Source organism: Trematomus bernacchii, unplaced genomic scaffold (genome assembly GCF_902827165.1).
Source record: "Trematomus bernacchii unplaced genomic scaffold, fTreBer1.1, whole genome shotgun sequence".
In the NCBI taxonomy this organism is placed as follows: Eukaryota; Metazoa; Chordata; class Actinopteri; order Perciformes; family Nototheniidae; genus Trematomus; species Trematomus bernacchii.
Genome location: NW_022987973.1, coordinates 976,269 through 991,217, shown reverse-complemented (window position 1 = coordinate 991,217; position 14,949 = coordinate 976,269). Strand labels below are relative to the sequence as shown.

General features: G+C 40.6%; 1 protein-coding gene across 2 annotated transcripts in view; it reads left to right on the top strand.

Moving 5' to 3' along the window:
* LOC117471811 (protein unc-13 homolog C) overlaps positions 1 to 13,888 on the top strand; it is a 108,129-nt gene extending 94,241 nt beyond the window's left edge. For both annotated transcript variants that reach the window (XM_034117045.1, XM_034117044.1), the window contains 5 exons: positions 641 to 721; positions 5,470 to 5,617; positions 9,167 to 9,259; positions 10,661 to 10,820; positions 12,244 to 13,888. In XM_034117045.1, coding sequence (XP_033972936.1) covers positions 641 to 721; positions 5,470 to 5,617; positions 9,167 to 9,259; positions 10,661 to 10,820; positions 12,244 to 12,529 — 768 coding nt within the window. In that variant the 3' untranslated portion in view covers positions 12,530 to 13,888. The remainder of the gene's footprint in view (positions 1 to 640; positions 722 to 5,469; positions 5,618 to 9,166; positions 9,260 to 10,660; positions 10,821 to 12,243) is intronic.
* Positions 13,889 to 14,949: the final 1,061 nt, after the last annotated feature.

Sequence of the window (14,949 nt, the reverse complement as noted above, 5' to 3'; positions counted from 1 at the left end):
GACAACTACATTATTAATGCTTTAGTTTTGTTGCAGAATATAGTGGCTACATTTTGTTGAAACAACATTTTTCTGTTTCAGTCTCATTTTTTAATAAGAACTTCATATTATGAATACAGAAGACATGTATGTCTGTTTCGGCTGGAGCCTTTCATTTAAAGGATGGGGAGGGTCATTTCACAGTGCTGCACATTGTGCACACCTCTTGTAGAATAGTTCATGTTGGTTCATTCTTAGCAGCTAGCACTAAGACACACAAGGGACCAGATGTGTGAAAGTGAGTAAGTTACAGTAGCAGCGTTTGCATCTGTGATTTAGTTTCTTCAAAGCCCCTTTTCATAAAGCACTAATGCTATTCTCTTTGTGCCTATAAGGAAAACACCTGGGAAATAAGCCTGAGACAGAAGTAATACATTCACAGACTACAAAAACATTTTTCTTGATTAAACTCGATTTGTTAAACCTCTGGGTGCCTTGCTGCATAACAGGGGTTTTAAATGACTGCAATTGGTGCTGATTTATGAAAGGTAACTAACTGCCCCTGCTGAGGTGCCATGGTTCACCTAAGGCCTTCCACATTAAACTGGAGAAACATCTTAAATTTAAAGTGTTTGAACGTGCCTTTTGTTCCTCCCTCCAGGAGCATGTGACCCGAGAGGAAGCCAGAAGTTTGACTCCACGACAGTGTGCAGCCATGGACCTCGTGCTTCCCACCATCAAGGTGAGTTTTATGGCTTTTATTACACTGTTGGCTGTACAGGGAGTAGACACCTGGATGGCTAAGCTTGACCTTTAGAAAAAGACAGGAGAGGCACATAAAGCATAGCAGAGCAGAGAAATGCAAATGCAAATGGCCTTTAATGAGAGTTGTGTAAATCAAAGACACGGAAAATGGTGAGGCCGTTGCTCATGTCATGAGCTGGGGACGGACTGGGCAGAGATGTAATTGACCCTCTTCTGCTTTCCTCTCTTATTCTGTCTGATGTTTTATAAGGCTGGTTTAAAGCAAACATGGCATACAGTTAATGCTTGACTGGTCGACTAGTAATGTTTATGTAAAGATTCTAACATGCAAAAGGTGCACTCAATAAACCTGTAATGGCATGATGTGTGTTTATATTAATATGATTTATTTTAAATAAAATATAGAGAAATTATTTGTACACTGTCGCCTCACAAATTGCAAAAAGAAAAAGCAAAGACACTTTTTAAAATTTTTAACACATTACTTTTCATGTGCTTCTGATTCAATTAATCGTTTTTTAATCGCAATTACGATTTTGGCTTGCAACGATTAAGAAAACAACGTAATCGAAATAAAACGATTATTTTTTTAATTATAATTTATTTTTTTTATAATTTTTTTTTATTATAATTTTTTTTATTGGTTTTTCAGTTGAATTATACTTAAAGTTCAGGGTAATCAACTGTTCCATTTTTTTTCAATAAATGGATGTTTTCAAAGTAAATGGATAATCGTTTTTAATAATCGTGATATAAATTATTGACCCAAATAATCGAGATTATGATTTTTGCCATAATCGAGCAGCCCTACTTCTGACTGGTGAACTCAATGTAGCTGCAAACAGATGATGCATCCGAATAAGTGACACACTGCTTAGTCTGGACCAATTTGAGAAATGTAATTCATATCTAGAAATATGGAAAGATGCCCGAAGCTTCTCAGCAAAATAAGGTTTGAAATGCAGCGCTGTTAATTTACTGCCATACGACTGTTTGTTGTTAAGGGATTGTGAGACAATTTCCAGACCCGGCCTGAGTTCTGCAGGGATAAGAAAAGAGTTATGGTGGAGGGGCCACTTGGGAAACACTGCATCATAAAGTGCAGAGAAATCTAATTGATTCTGCCGTCTCCAAGGAAACTACCTGCAGGTTTAGATCAATCATGTCGCTGCATTTTGTGTTCATCAGCTCTCCATTGAGATAAGTAAATTAGCGCAGATCAGTAATGCCTTAGGAGAGTTAGCTGATTAAGGATAGAAAGCTAGATGTATGTGTAGGGTTGTTTGCGTCACATTCTTCATACTGCAGGACAACAGCTTTGAACTTGGGATCTACAAAAGAACAAACTTAAGAACAGCCATCATACCCATCCCTGCTTAACCACAGAACACATTATAATGACTGTTAACACACACACACACACACACACACACACACACACACACACACACACACACACACCAAGGACTGTGACACACGTATACACACACCTCCACCCCTGAAAGGAGGCAAACATAAATTAATATAAACAAATATATTTTTCTTTTACCATCTATTTATTATTATTATGTAAATTATGTAGCTAAAGATTACCATTTCGATAGCCGCGTTCACACCAAGTACTTTGCCGTATTTAGTGCCGGCACTCAGAGCCCCGGCACTTATGACCCCAGGGCATTTAGTACAGATCGTGTTCACACCGGAGTACTTTTCCCTGAGGGAAGATTACGCAAATGAGCCGCTGACGTCACTTCGTCTTCTTCTGCTTTGGGTTTACTGGCAGGCAGCAAACAACTTCACGGCGTATACTGCCACCCGGAGTCCTCCGGCCGGAAGTCCCCGGAGTTGGGGACTGGCCTTCCGAGTAAATCGCCAGAACGCCGACACCTCCTCATCTCCACCGCTCCCATGTTTTGTTTTGTGTTGCCATAAGTTAGTCTCTCTGCGTTTGTGCGCTGGGCGAATGCTAATGCTAATAATGCTAATGCGAGGATAATAAAATGGCGGCTCTACAAAACATTTCAGAGTTGTACGGGGCGTGGTTTGCAATTCGCCCAGCCAACCCGAACTGGGGCACTTTTTTCCCCCAGGAAAGTACGATCTCTCAGCAGGCACTAAAAATGGGGGTAAAAGTTCCCGAGATTAAGTGCTCTTTTTGGTGTGAACGCGACATAAGGGGTACTAACGGAACTAAACACGAAAAGTACGGTGAAAAGTACTCCGGTGTGAACGCGGCTATTGAATATACCTAATGCCTTACCTTGCTGCTACTATTGCTTTTATCACTGCTGGTATTTATTTGTTCCTACTCCTTTTACTTGAGAGAGGCAAACTACACTTTGTCGTACCTGATCATGATGACAATAAATATATTCTTATTCTGAGATAATAAACAAAGAGAGTTTAAAAGGAACTTAATGTACTGTACATATTGACTAGTACAGACACAGTCACGATGATGAACTACTAGCATTAGATCTTAATGTTACCCAAAGGGCACATATAGAATAGAATAGACTCTTCAATGGTCACACATGCAGAGCACACAGCACACACAGTGACATTTGGCCTCTGCATTTAACCCATCCTAGTACCAGGAGTCTAGTACTAGGAGCAGTGGGCAGCTATTGTACAGCGCCCGGGGAGCAATGGGAGTGGGGGAGGGGAAGTCCGGTGCCTTGCTCAAGGGCACCGCGGCAGGGCCCAGGAGGTGAACTGGGACCTCTCCAAGTAGCAGTCCACACTCCATATTTAGGTCTGTTTGGAGACTTGAACCGGCGACCCTACGGCGCCCAGTCCACGCCCCTACTGACTGTGCCACTGCCGGACATATATGGTATTAACAAGCCAAAGTACTGTGTTTCAGCCCCAGTATTGCATTTATATATTTCTACAGGAATATTTGAAGTGCATGTAGTGATTATCTAACTGACAATAATTTATCTGGACTGAACTTTGAACTTCTGTGGAAACTAATGGGGGATAATGGGCTGATGCACTGCCCCAAAGACCTGTTGGCAGATGGCTTGCAGTCCATTTAACTGATTCCCCATAATGCACCATTCGTTCCCTTCTGTAAACTCTGACCTGTGAGTGATCGTAGAAGAAAGACAGACTTAGCTTTCCCACCAAATCCAGCTTTGTTGTTCTAGAAAGAGTTGTGTGTGGATGGACTACACATGGGATTATGTATTCTCTTTTTCTTAAAAAACGAATTTGAAAAACAAACATAACACCCTGTTATTAAAATTCCTGTTGTCATATGTAGGGTACTATTTATTTGGGAACTTTTTTTATTTTGAATGCTGGTTTGCTTATATGGAACTGCGCTTTTTTTAATAGTTAGACGTGGGGGTAGGACATAGTGTAGATATTATGACCTTTGATGAAAGGACACTTCAGTAAATCTTAACCTTTGAATTTGATTTGAGTTCTCCAACTAGCAGCAATACCAACTGCAGCATGTACCCATATTCTAAAACATTTCTCCAAAAGCTGCAGCTTCATCATTACTGACAGTAAGCTAAGCCTTGGTTCAGTTTGTCAAGGAAAGCACACACTTTTGATTAGATGTGTTTGCTCGCTGTAGGCTACATTTATGAATATATCGCGCAATATATAATTGATTGTGTGTTTTTTGTGTCTTTCTCTGGGTAAACTCCACCCAAGTCTCACCCCCTGCATGACAGCTTATGCATCATCCACAAATGGCAAATGCCAGACAAATGTTGTGACTCATGAGTTATAAGTGAGGAGGAAAACAGTGCCTCATACTGTGCTGAGTCAGTTCAAAGTGCAGACCCCGATCAAAAAACAATTACCAACCAGCGTGGGGAGCGTCATTCCATGTGGGATGAAGATGATGTGGGAGGCGTGTTGCGCAGTGGGTTGTGCCTTGGTGTTCGGATCAAGGGAGCACAGGTTCAAACCCCACTGCAGTCAGCATGTCGTTGTCTCCCTGGGCAAGACACTTCACCCCAAATTGCTCCTGTGGGGATTGCCCACAGTATTGAGTATGTAAGTCGCTTTGGATAAAAGCGTCTAACAAGTGACATGTAATGTAATGTAATGTAATGATGTGGCTCAAATGGCAGCTAAACGCAATCTCTGTCTACTGTATTTTAAATTGTGTCCAGTGCCTTTGAGGTTATGAGACATATCTCCTTTTTTAACTTTGATCACGACAACAGACCCTACACTAACTCTGCAAACACCTCGACAAATAAACCTGTGTTCCTATAATGATCATGTGTTACAGAGGAGAGCTAGCGAAGGACAAAACAATAAAGGGTTGAGACAGTCTCTCCGAGTACTCATCTTGACTTTTCAGCAACACCTCCTTTTTTAATAAGATCTGTCCTTGGTCACCCTCCAATCCTCCACATGTGGGAGTGGTGACAGTGTTGGAAAGGGGAAGCAAAGCCCTGTCTGTGCTTAACAGGACAAATGTGCATTAACCAAGCAAGCATGGGTTTCAGATTTAAATGCATGGTCATTAGCTACAAAAGGGGCAATTACTGTTGTCTCTTGTCTGCTCTGTTAAAGTGTTTCCCCCTCCTTGTGAAATGCACACTGTCCACATAATAATGGGCTTTTCTCTCAGGCATCTGTATCCAGTCTTGTGTGATCTAAAAAAGAGTTTGCATCATGTCCAATGCTGTTTCAAAGTTTATGTTCACCTCAGGAAAAAGTATAAATCTGTTCTTTCTTGTTTGTTTTTTACAGCAATACTTCCATGCTGGAGGAAACGGGCTGAAGAAAACCTTCCTGGAAAAGAGCCCCGATATGAGGTCCCTCAAATATGCTCTCAGCCTTTACACTCAACCTACAGATGCCTTGATCAAGAAATATATATGCACCCAAACCTCTCAAGGTAATGAGCTAGCCAAGATTGAATTACGTTTCAGTTTAGAGAGTGGCTTTACCTCAGCATTCAAATAATGAAAAACGTAGGTTGGGGCTCTGTTGTTTGTTATAAAGGGACAACATTTCAGCAAGACCATGTGATGCTGTACCATGCTAATTATTGTGGAAACCATTGTGTCACAGCCCTTTTGTCTGACACTAGTTAAGAGTAAACATATTCCAATGAAACTTGATTAACTCTATTAGTGATCAATATGTATTCGGCAGCTGTTGTGGCAGCCATTTGCTCCTGTAACAGTATAGTTTAAGTGATACAGGTGAAAAGCCTTACTACAAATCAGCAGCTGCTTCTATTGGTCGTTAGAAGTGATTACAAATAATGACTCCAGTCCTGGCTTCTTTTAAGCGTTATATATTTCTGTTTTCCCATCAGTGTTAGCTTCCTTTCCACAACAGTCTATGTGCTCTGAGGATCTCTCTGTGTCACGTCATGTTCTTTGGTTGCAACGGAAATCGCAGTAATTGCATTTATCCCCTTAACTGTTTAAGTCATTTATCGCTTTCAGGAGAAAAGAAATAAGCAAACTTTCCAGTGGCCACTTCACCCCATAGCCTGAGGGGCTGGAAGACTTCCATGCTCTATTTCTCTCTTCCTTATTAGAAACACATAACAACCCTGTCATGACACAAACGTATAAGGTACATCCGAAGTGTGAAATGTATAAATTCCCATTTGCGCGCTCGTTCCCTCTGTCATCACAGACCCTCTTTATCTGTTGTCGTCACATCCATCCGTCTCTATATGGAACGTTGTTACTCCATCTCTAACAAGGTGTCCGGAGAGATTGGAGAGGGAACTCTGCCCAGTGGGGCGTGGAAGCTTTAAGCTCCCGGCTGCTCGGTGTGCTCAGCCTGGCAGAACGATGCATACAGTAGGCAGGCAGCAGGAAACAAGATGGCAAACGCAGAAAGCTAGTCAGGCAGGCAGCAGGACCTACGAGCATCCATTCTCTCTGTGTCCTGCAGCATATAAGTGGAACTAGTGAGGTGGTAGATGGGCATTAGGACAGTAAACAGTGTGGGGATGTGATGATGCTTGATGAAGCACAGTGGAGACCGTTTCATTAATCACCAACCCCTGTGCTCTGACACATTTAGACCATGCTATGCTCTCGTCTATTCCCCTCTTCCTGTTTGTTAGAGAGTGTGCTGAAGCCTCCCCGGACAGTAATAATAACACATCTTTTCGTAACACTTTCTATTAAAAAAAAACATACCACCCTTATAGTTCATAAAGAGGCCATCTATAATTCTTCATAACTACACTCATAAACATACATAACACTTTTCAATACACTATAGTTACAGTCATAACACTTTAAAGCTGTGACTTATGTTGAACTACAGACAATTTTGCAATCAGATCACACCAGCAGTGACTTTAAATCAGACCGGGGGCTCAAAGTGGGGTCCAAAAGGCCGCTTCATTATGTTTCTACCTCCCTTGTTCCAGCTCCACTCCCATCTTTGCACTTGACCTTTACTTTGATCTGAGCTGCACACCTGTAAGCTTTCGTAACTGCATTTGCACAGTTGCGGCATTACATGGTCACAGAATCTGTCCCCAGCTAGACAGACAGACAGACGTAGAAGTAGAAACACCTGAATAATTAGTGAAAAAACCTCATCATTGGAAGGTCCTCGTGCAGCAGGTGTCTCCAGAAAGACATGATGCCATGATGACACACACACGCACGCACACACACACACACACGCACACACACACACACACACACACACACACACACACACACACACACACACCAACCTCACTGTTGCGGCTGATAATAAGAGTCTCATATATGCTTTACACCAGCTACAAGAGGTTTACTAATGGGGCTAAAATACATAATGCCGAACTTTACTCTCCTACTGTATATCCACCTCGATAAGCAAGTGAGGTCAGGACTCAGTATGCTAATGAATACATATTGAGGCATATTTAATATTGCATGCTTTATCATGACCTTTTATTGTTGCTGGTAATTAAAGTGTAATGCTTTTTATGCATTTACATAAATCACTGCTGCATCCTTATGGCTTCAAAATGTATAATAATTAGTGTAGTCATAAAGCATTAGGGAAGCAATGCCCTATAGATGGTCTTTGTTCTATCATCTTTGTTCATACAGTACATGTTTTACAGCGTTCTGCCTCAAAAGGAATCTTCTTTTGATGTCTCACTTCCTGTGCATTCAACGTTATTCGAGACAGTAAAGGGCAACACTTTCAATCAATTAACTGCAACTCTGCAACAATTCATGTCTACAACTCACCCCTCTTATCAGTTACTACTCTGTCCTTTTGTTAGCCTTTTCCTCACTTTATCTGCTGACTCTCTCTGCCACCACAGATTTATCTGCTTTTATTCTCCATTATCTACCTTATGTGCCATTCTTCTTATCCTCAATCAGCTCTCCCATGTCCCTTAAACTCCCCATTCGAGTATCTGCTGTGTGTAACTGTCTGTTTATCATTTCATAAAGGCAATTACTGACAGAAAACATACACAATCGATTTATTTCAAACTATTTCAACCGTTGTAGCTGAAGTAAATGTGCAGTGGCGTTGCTCGGTTCATTTCCCAAAAGTCCAGGGCTTAATTGTGCAGCAGAGATGTTTTTCTGCCTCTCGGGGCCTCATTACAATAAATCAGGAGGTTTGTTTCTTCATTACCCTCTATAAGTGGCACCGCATGTTCGGCACATATTGATAAGATATTGGATCATGCTCTTTAATCAACCACATCAGCACACCGTCCAGTGTTCAATATCTTATTGTCCCGGGGCGGGATGAAACACAAGTCAGGAAGCCCTGTATCGAGCAAAGTGAGACACATTGTCAGAAATCAAATCGTTTCCTGGCAGAAACATGTCCCTGTGTGATTGAACCTTTGATTTTGATGTAATTGCGCGAGGTGTGACGCCCCTACTCCCCTCTCCTCTCTCACTCCTTTCTTGTACCTTGTTTTGCTTTCATTTGGAATATAGTCAAATCCAATGTTTTGATTGTGCTTCTGTCGACTTGGACGGTTTGATGATTTCACTGAGCAGAACATTATGTTTTGAGCGTTTCCCTTCACACCATCTGCCTCCTCCGTGGCCTTCAAGCCAATCGGATTACTTCATGTTTCTTTTTTCTATCCTTGTTGTTTTACTTGTTCAGCCTCAAGCGAAAGTAAACCCCTGGCTCTTGTTGCTACTGGGCTCTAATAGGGGTGAAAGCAAGTCTACTCCCCTTCCTTTTCCCTGGGTTTAGTTGTTTATCCACCGCTGTTTGGATCAATTTCTGGATACCTCATCCACGAGAAAAGCTGCACCTACAGTTTTGGATTGTTTCCTTTCATCCTCTCTCCATCTCTCTCACTCTGGCTTTATTTTGGTTACCCGATCCCTCTATTTCTATCCCTGGCTCCCTCTCTGCCACTCCTCCATTCTCTGTGATTTCTATTATGCCTCTTTTAACTTCTCCTGTTGTTGTTTTGGTGTGTGTCCAGGTCAGTCATCCAACGGATCCGTGGGGGAGGTGTCGATGCAAGTGACTCTCATCTCTCACCCTGGCACTGGAGAGCACAAAGTCAGCGTGAAGGGTGAGCATCACCTTTACTCAGACTTACTTTGTGACATTCCTGTTTAATAGTATTAACACCTGCACATGTTCAAAGACACAGCATGGACAGCTCATGGCGGTAATCTCATTTATATGATAGTGCTGCTGGGCCATGATTAGCAGCATTGTTATAAATGTCTGCTTTGAACAGAAAATAAGGACATTAAGGACCTTGGAGGCGTGTGGCGCAGTGGATAGAGCGTTGGTGTTGGGATCAGATGGTCACAGGTTCAAACCCCACTGCAGTCAGCATGTCGTTGTGTCCGTGGGCAAGACACTTCACCCCAAATTGCTTCTGTGGGGATTGTCCACAGTATTGAGTATGTAAGTCGCTTTGGATAAAAGTGTCTAACAAGTAACAAGTAACATTAACACACAGCTGGGGTTGTACTAACTATATACAGTAGGTCTCGTTTTTTTATTCTTTTAGTCACTGAGGAAGTCACTTATCATTTATTGCTCGGAAAAGTGTTTTTACCTGCAACGCTAGTACCACCAACAGTTTAAAATGTGGGGCTTTTCATCAAATGTCTTGACAATTTACGGATGTATTGCGACAGAATTATACAAAGACATTAGCAGTGGCAAGAAAATGTGTTTGTCAAGGTGTTCATTTATCCACTCAAATAACTCCACATTTACATGATGGATTAGCACAACGTTTTCGCAGTTAGGAATCTTGATGACATCTAGCGACATCAGCAGATCAATGTTGTTACAACCAAAAACCTGCGTCTATGACTCTCCTATCCTCCTGATCTTTGTTTCCTAAATGTCGGCGACAACGATCGGACTCATCGATGCCAATGATTTCCGTTCCCCCTCCTGAAGTCGCACCATACGCACTGCAGCTGGCAATCAGCTGTAATCAGCCCACAGCAGTTACATGACAACGTGATTGCCAGCGAGGTTAATATAGCAATCATAGATGGATGTTTCTATTTTGACAGGATGAAAACATGCACTTTAGCCTTTCTTTATTATTTTCCCTTGACAACCATAACAGACCAAAATAGAAATAAAAAACAGTATCAGTATCTCAGGCTTTTATGGTAGATGTATCGACCATGCTAAATGTTCTGCATATAATGATAATGTTGCAATTTGACTCACAGGCACTCACATCTTATGATGATTACCAATAATATTCCAGAGAGGTGGAAATGTATCTGCTATCAAATTATTTTGTACTTGCTCTGAAAGCATCTCAGCATAAAATAATAAATGTGTATACATTCAGACAATCATCTTGGTGAAGAGGATAAAGACACTTCCAATAATAGGGCCAAGAATACATTTAAACAATGCTAATGTTTGACGAGGATCTGCTTTACCTTAAACCTTATCTACACTTCTGATAATTATTTTGTGTGTTTCTCAGTGGTCGCAGTGAACAACCTCATCTGGCAGACCAACGCCATGTTCCGGCCGTTTGTAGAGGTCAACGCCGTGGGACCGCACCTGGCTGACAAGAAGCGCAAATTCAGCACCAAGACCAAGAATAACAACTGGTCACCAAAGTACAACGAAACATTCCAATAGTAAGTCACCGTGCTGAGTGTTTGTTACAGAGGGGAGGAGAAAGGGGGCAACATGTTTAAAAGCACCTATTATTATTACCTGGGATGGGAGGGTTACTTTAAAAATGTATTATGTTACAATAATTAGTTACATGTTATAAAATATTATTAGTAACTTAAACTAAGTATCACAATATGAAAGTAATGTATCCTGATTACTTTCCGTTAGAATATCAAATGCAAAAAACAAGAGAAAAGAATATGTTTTTTTTTTACTTGAGTGTCTTATGTAACGCAACAGAACAATGTAACCAGGAAGAAACCAAGATATTTAGTATCAAAAATGTGTCCTTTTAAATTATGGGATAGACCTACAGAATAAGGTGTTAGTTTAATACAAGAAATAAAAGAATTACGTGAATAAAGTAACCTTTTTTGTTGTATCCTGATTACATAATCCTGTTACAAATAATCTGTGACTCCCCAAGCCTGATTACTACTTTGTAGCATGTTATACATACAACCTAAAAGTCTAATTTCTGTGACATCCTGTACCATAACCATGTAACAGTGTCTTCAGAGAAGTGTTCAGTATGCTTTCTGCACACTAAAGTCTTGCCTCCAGCAACCTACATAAAACATTATACCTGTAATACCTTACTCCAAAAGTTGTTCCAGTAGTTGTAGGTTGTGAGTGGGGTTCAAATTGCTTCACCGACACTTTTGCTGCATTGAAACTCTTGAAGGAAGTGAAGAGACGGTTTGATTAATCTTTAGGCTTGTCTCTTCTTTACCACTGTCATTCGGAGCCGATCCAACTAAAGTCACACAGCTTAAATGGTTTTAGTGCGAGATGTAGCAACACCTTCGCGATCAGTGCAGGCTCAGGGCTGTCTGCATTTGGATTCACTTCTGGCATGTCATTTTAATTTTTACGAAGTCGTAAAAGTTGCTGGGGATATCAGAAAATAACCTGAAACAAAAAGATGGTTTGAAACAAAGAATCATTTGAATAGAGCAATTCATTTCACTTGCAAAGCATGATTGAAACGACTCATCACAGCCACACAGATACTAAGATGGTTTTTCGGTAGTTGTCCCGCAGCCAGAGACTTTTACTGACATCCAGCTGCCAAGAAATCCAAATGTCAGTATCCAAAAGCAATTGGTGTGTGTCCATGAACAATTCCTCAGAGTGACACGTTGGCCTTTTTGTTTAATTTGATCCATCTTTAAAAAATTACATAAAAGTCAAGTTAATTTTAAGTGACTTTCAACTAATTTGACAGTTTGAAATGGTAACTGACTGTTCTATTATCCAGGTTGAATCATCTCCTTTTTATATCCTGTTATATAGTACTGCAGTGTAGTCAAACAGCCCTGATTTAGCTTGTGAACATAATATTTGTCCCCTCTCTGATCTCTCGCTGTCTTTCCTCCGCAGTGTTCTCAGTAACGAACACGGTCCGGAGGTCTACGAGCTCCACGTCTCAGTGAAGGACTACTGCTTTGCTCGCGACGACCGCATCATCGGCATGACGGTGATTCAGCTCAAAGAGCTGGCGGACAATGGCAGCTGCTCCGCAAACTACCCCCTGGTGAAGAGCATCTCCATGGACGAAACCGGCCTCACCATCATGAGGATACTCTCTCAAAGGACCACAGACGAGGTGGCCAAAGAGTTTGTGCGTCTCAAGACGGACACACGCTCGGCGGAGGAAGTGTCGTAATGTGCAGCAAAAACGCAGTATTAAAAGAGTTGTGTTGTCTTAAGTGGAAGATGAATAGAACAGGGAGAAGGAGAAAGGGCAGTAGCAACAGATGTTCTTTCTGAAAAGAAGCTGGAGAATGTCCAAAGCGAAGCGCAGGAGGCCCACATGTGGCGAGGCAGCAAGACAGTGACAGAGAGAGAGAGTTGTGTTTGTTTGTTTGTTTTTGTGCATGTGCGTAAAACATCTGTTGGAATGTTCATTTTAAAAACTACAGTATGTACAAGTGTTTACTTACCGTATGCTTACTATTAAGTACTATATTCTACGAGTTATGTTAACGAGACATGAAATACCTTTTGTACAACATTTAGTCTTTTTGAACAGAATTTGTTCCAATAAAGTGCCAAACCAGTGAAAAAAAGAACAAAACCAACGTATATGAATTATGGTGAACTTAGTATGTTTGAAATTTGCTCGATTATTTTGTCCGGTGTAAGTCATTTTCTGACAGTGTGGCGTTTTGATTGTTGCAGAGTCTTTTCATTTTGCACCCTCGTTTTTTGGCTTCACGTTCTTCCTCACAGCACTGTTGTGCATGTCCTCTTCTCGGTCATGTCTCTCCCATGATTCCACAGTGACCACCGAGCAGGGTCCTGTCCCCTTGCCTTCAAACTGTTTGTATTTTAAGTCGACCTGAAAATAGACCATGTTTTTTTAAATGGCGATGACTGCTATGTAAACCTTCATAGGTGTTTGTAATTTTATAACCATGACAACAATGACGACAGCCTCCAGTGCTAACAGTCTTAGCAGAAAGGATGGAAATGTTTTTCTTTTTTTTTTCCCGGGCTTTTTGTTCCTTGTTTTTGGCCATCAGCTTCCAGCCTTTCTGAATGACCACTGTGAACATGAGCTTTGGAAGGCAAGCTTACATGACATTACTGACAGTTTGATATTATTGTTTCATATTTTTCCGATAACTTTGTTCCTGATTAACTGCCAAAGTTATATCAAATATTTGTACAAAAGCAATCCATTACATGTATGATATATGATGAAATATGTACATGTGATCTATTACTTTTTCAATGCTTAATATATGATTATTGATAGGGTGGTAATAAGATTTTATTTTTTTTATTTCCTATGAAGCTGTTAACCAATATGAAAGTTGCACATGTTACTTTACACATTAGTTATATCAGCTTCTGTCATTGGAATTTATTTTCTTCATAAAGGAAAGAGTAACATTTGGTAAATATGCAACATTCCTATGTATTGCACTGATGGCGAATTGTATGTCATGTAAATATATTTAGTGAGATATTGTACAAAAGTCTACTTTTCTTCAATGTGCATAAAGTATGTGCAAATGTGTTTAAACATCTGGGTCATTTTGAGCAATCGTTGGAGCAAGCATCTCTCTAACACATACATGTGTATTTATCATGGGGTTTTTATGATTGAAGCTTCAGATTTAGGTAGAGTTATTGGAGCTGAGTTGTTGAAAATTAGAATATCAAAACATTGAAAATAATGTACTCTCTGGGAGCAGTTTGATCAGGTTTGCTAGACTATGACGTTCGGTCTAAAATAGCCTCAGTTAACATGATGACAATTATGGTCAGTTGCATTTAAAGTGGACCTATTATGCTATATTGGAAAAATATATTGTAGGGCCATACCTATACAAAACATGTCTGTGAAGTTTTTTGCTTAAAATACCAAACAGATCACCCAATGTAGCCATGCCTCATACTGCTCATACCCCTCTTTTGCAGCCGTTAGAGAAACGCGGATTTTGGGTCGTTAGCTTGAAAAAAGAAAAAGAGGAGGCGGAGCTAATGCCTGATCAGAATTCTACCGGAGATAAAGTTAAATTCTGCCATCCTGTTCTAAACCACATCAAGGATTATTTCTGAAACAGTATGGAGCTCAAATGCTTTTTCTCTTGCGGGTTTACCACAAGGTGAGTTCCTTTTTTTATTTCCTGCTTTTTAAACACATGTGCTCTACAGTACAGGTTAGCTCGGAGTGTTAGCGAGGCTTGCTAATGTAAACAAAGATGAGATTACGTCCAAAACACTTAAGGCATTGTTTCTGATAGCAACTTTCTGTGGGTTCACCATCCGAAATTACGTAATATCGGCAGCAAATCTGTATCCGCTCGTTGTACCCCGTTTTTAAAAGATTTGGGTACAGAGGAAAAGAGAAAGGGTTTTATTTTTTGATGCTGCCTGAGGTCCCCGACACACTGGGGACACATAGTTATGTATAAAATACATAAAAAAATGTGCATGATAGGTCCCCTTTAAAATTGGTAAAAACCCTAATCTGTGTTTCAGAAAATGATTTACACTGTTTTGCAGATCTGTTTGCTCCTACAGTATAGTGAGTGTTATACGGTGATGCACATAAAACATTTGGACAATACACTT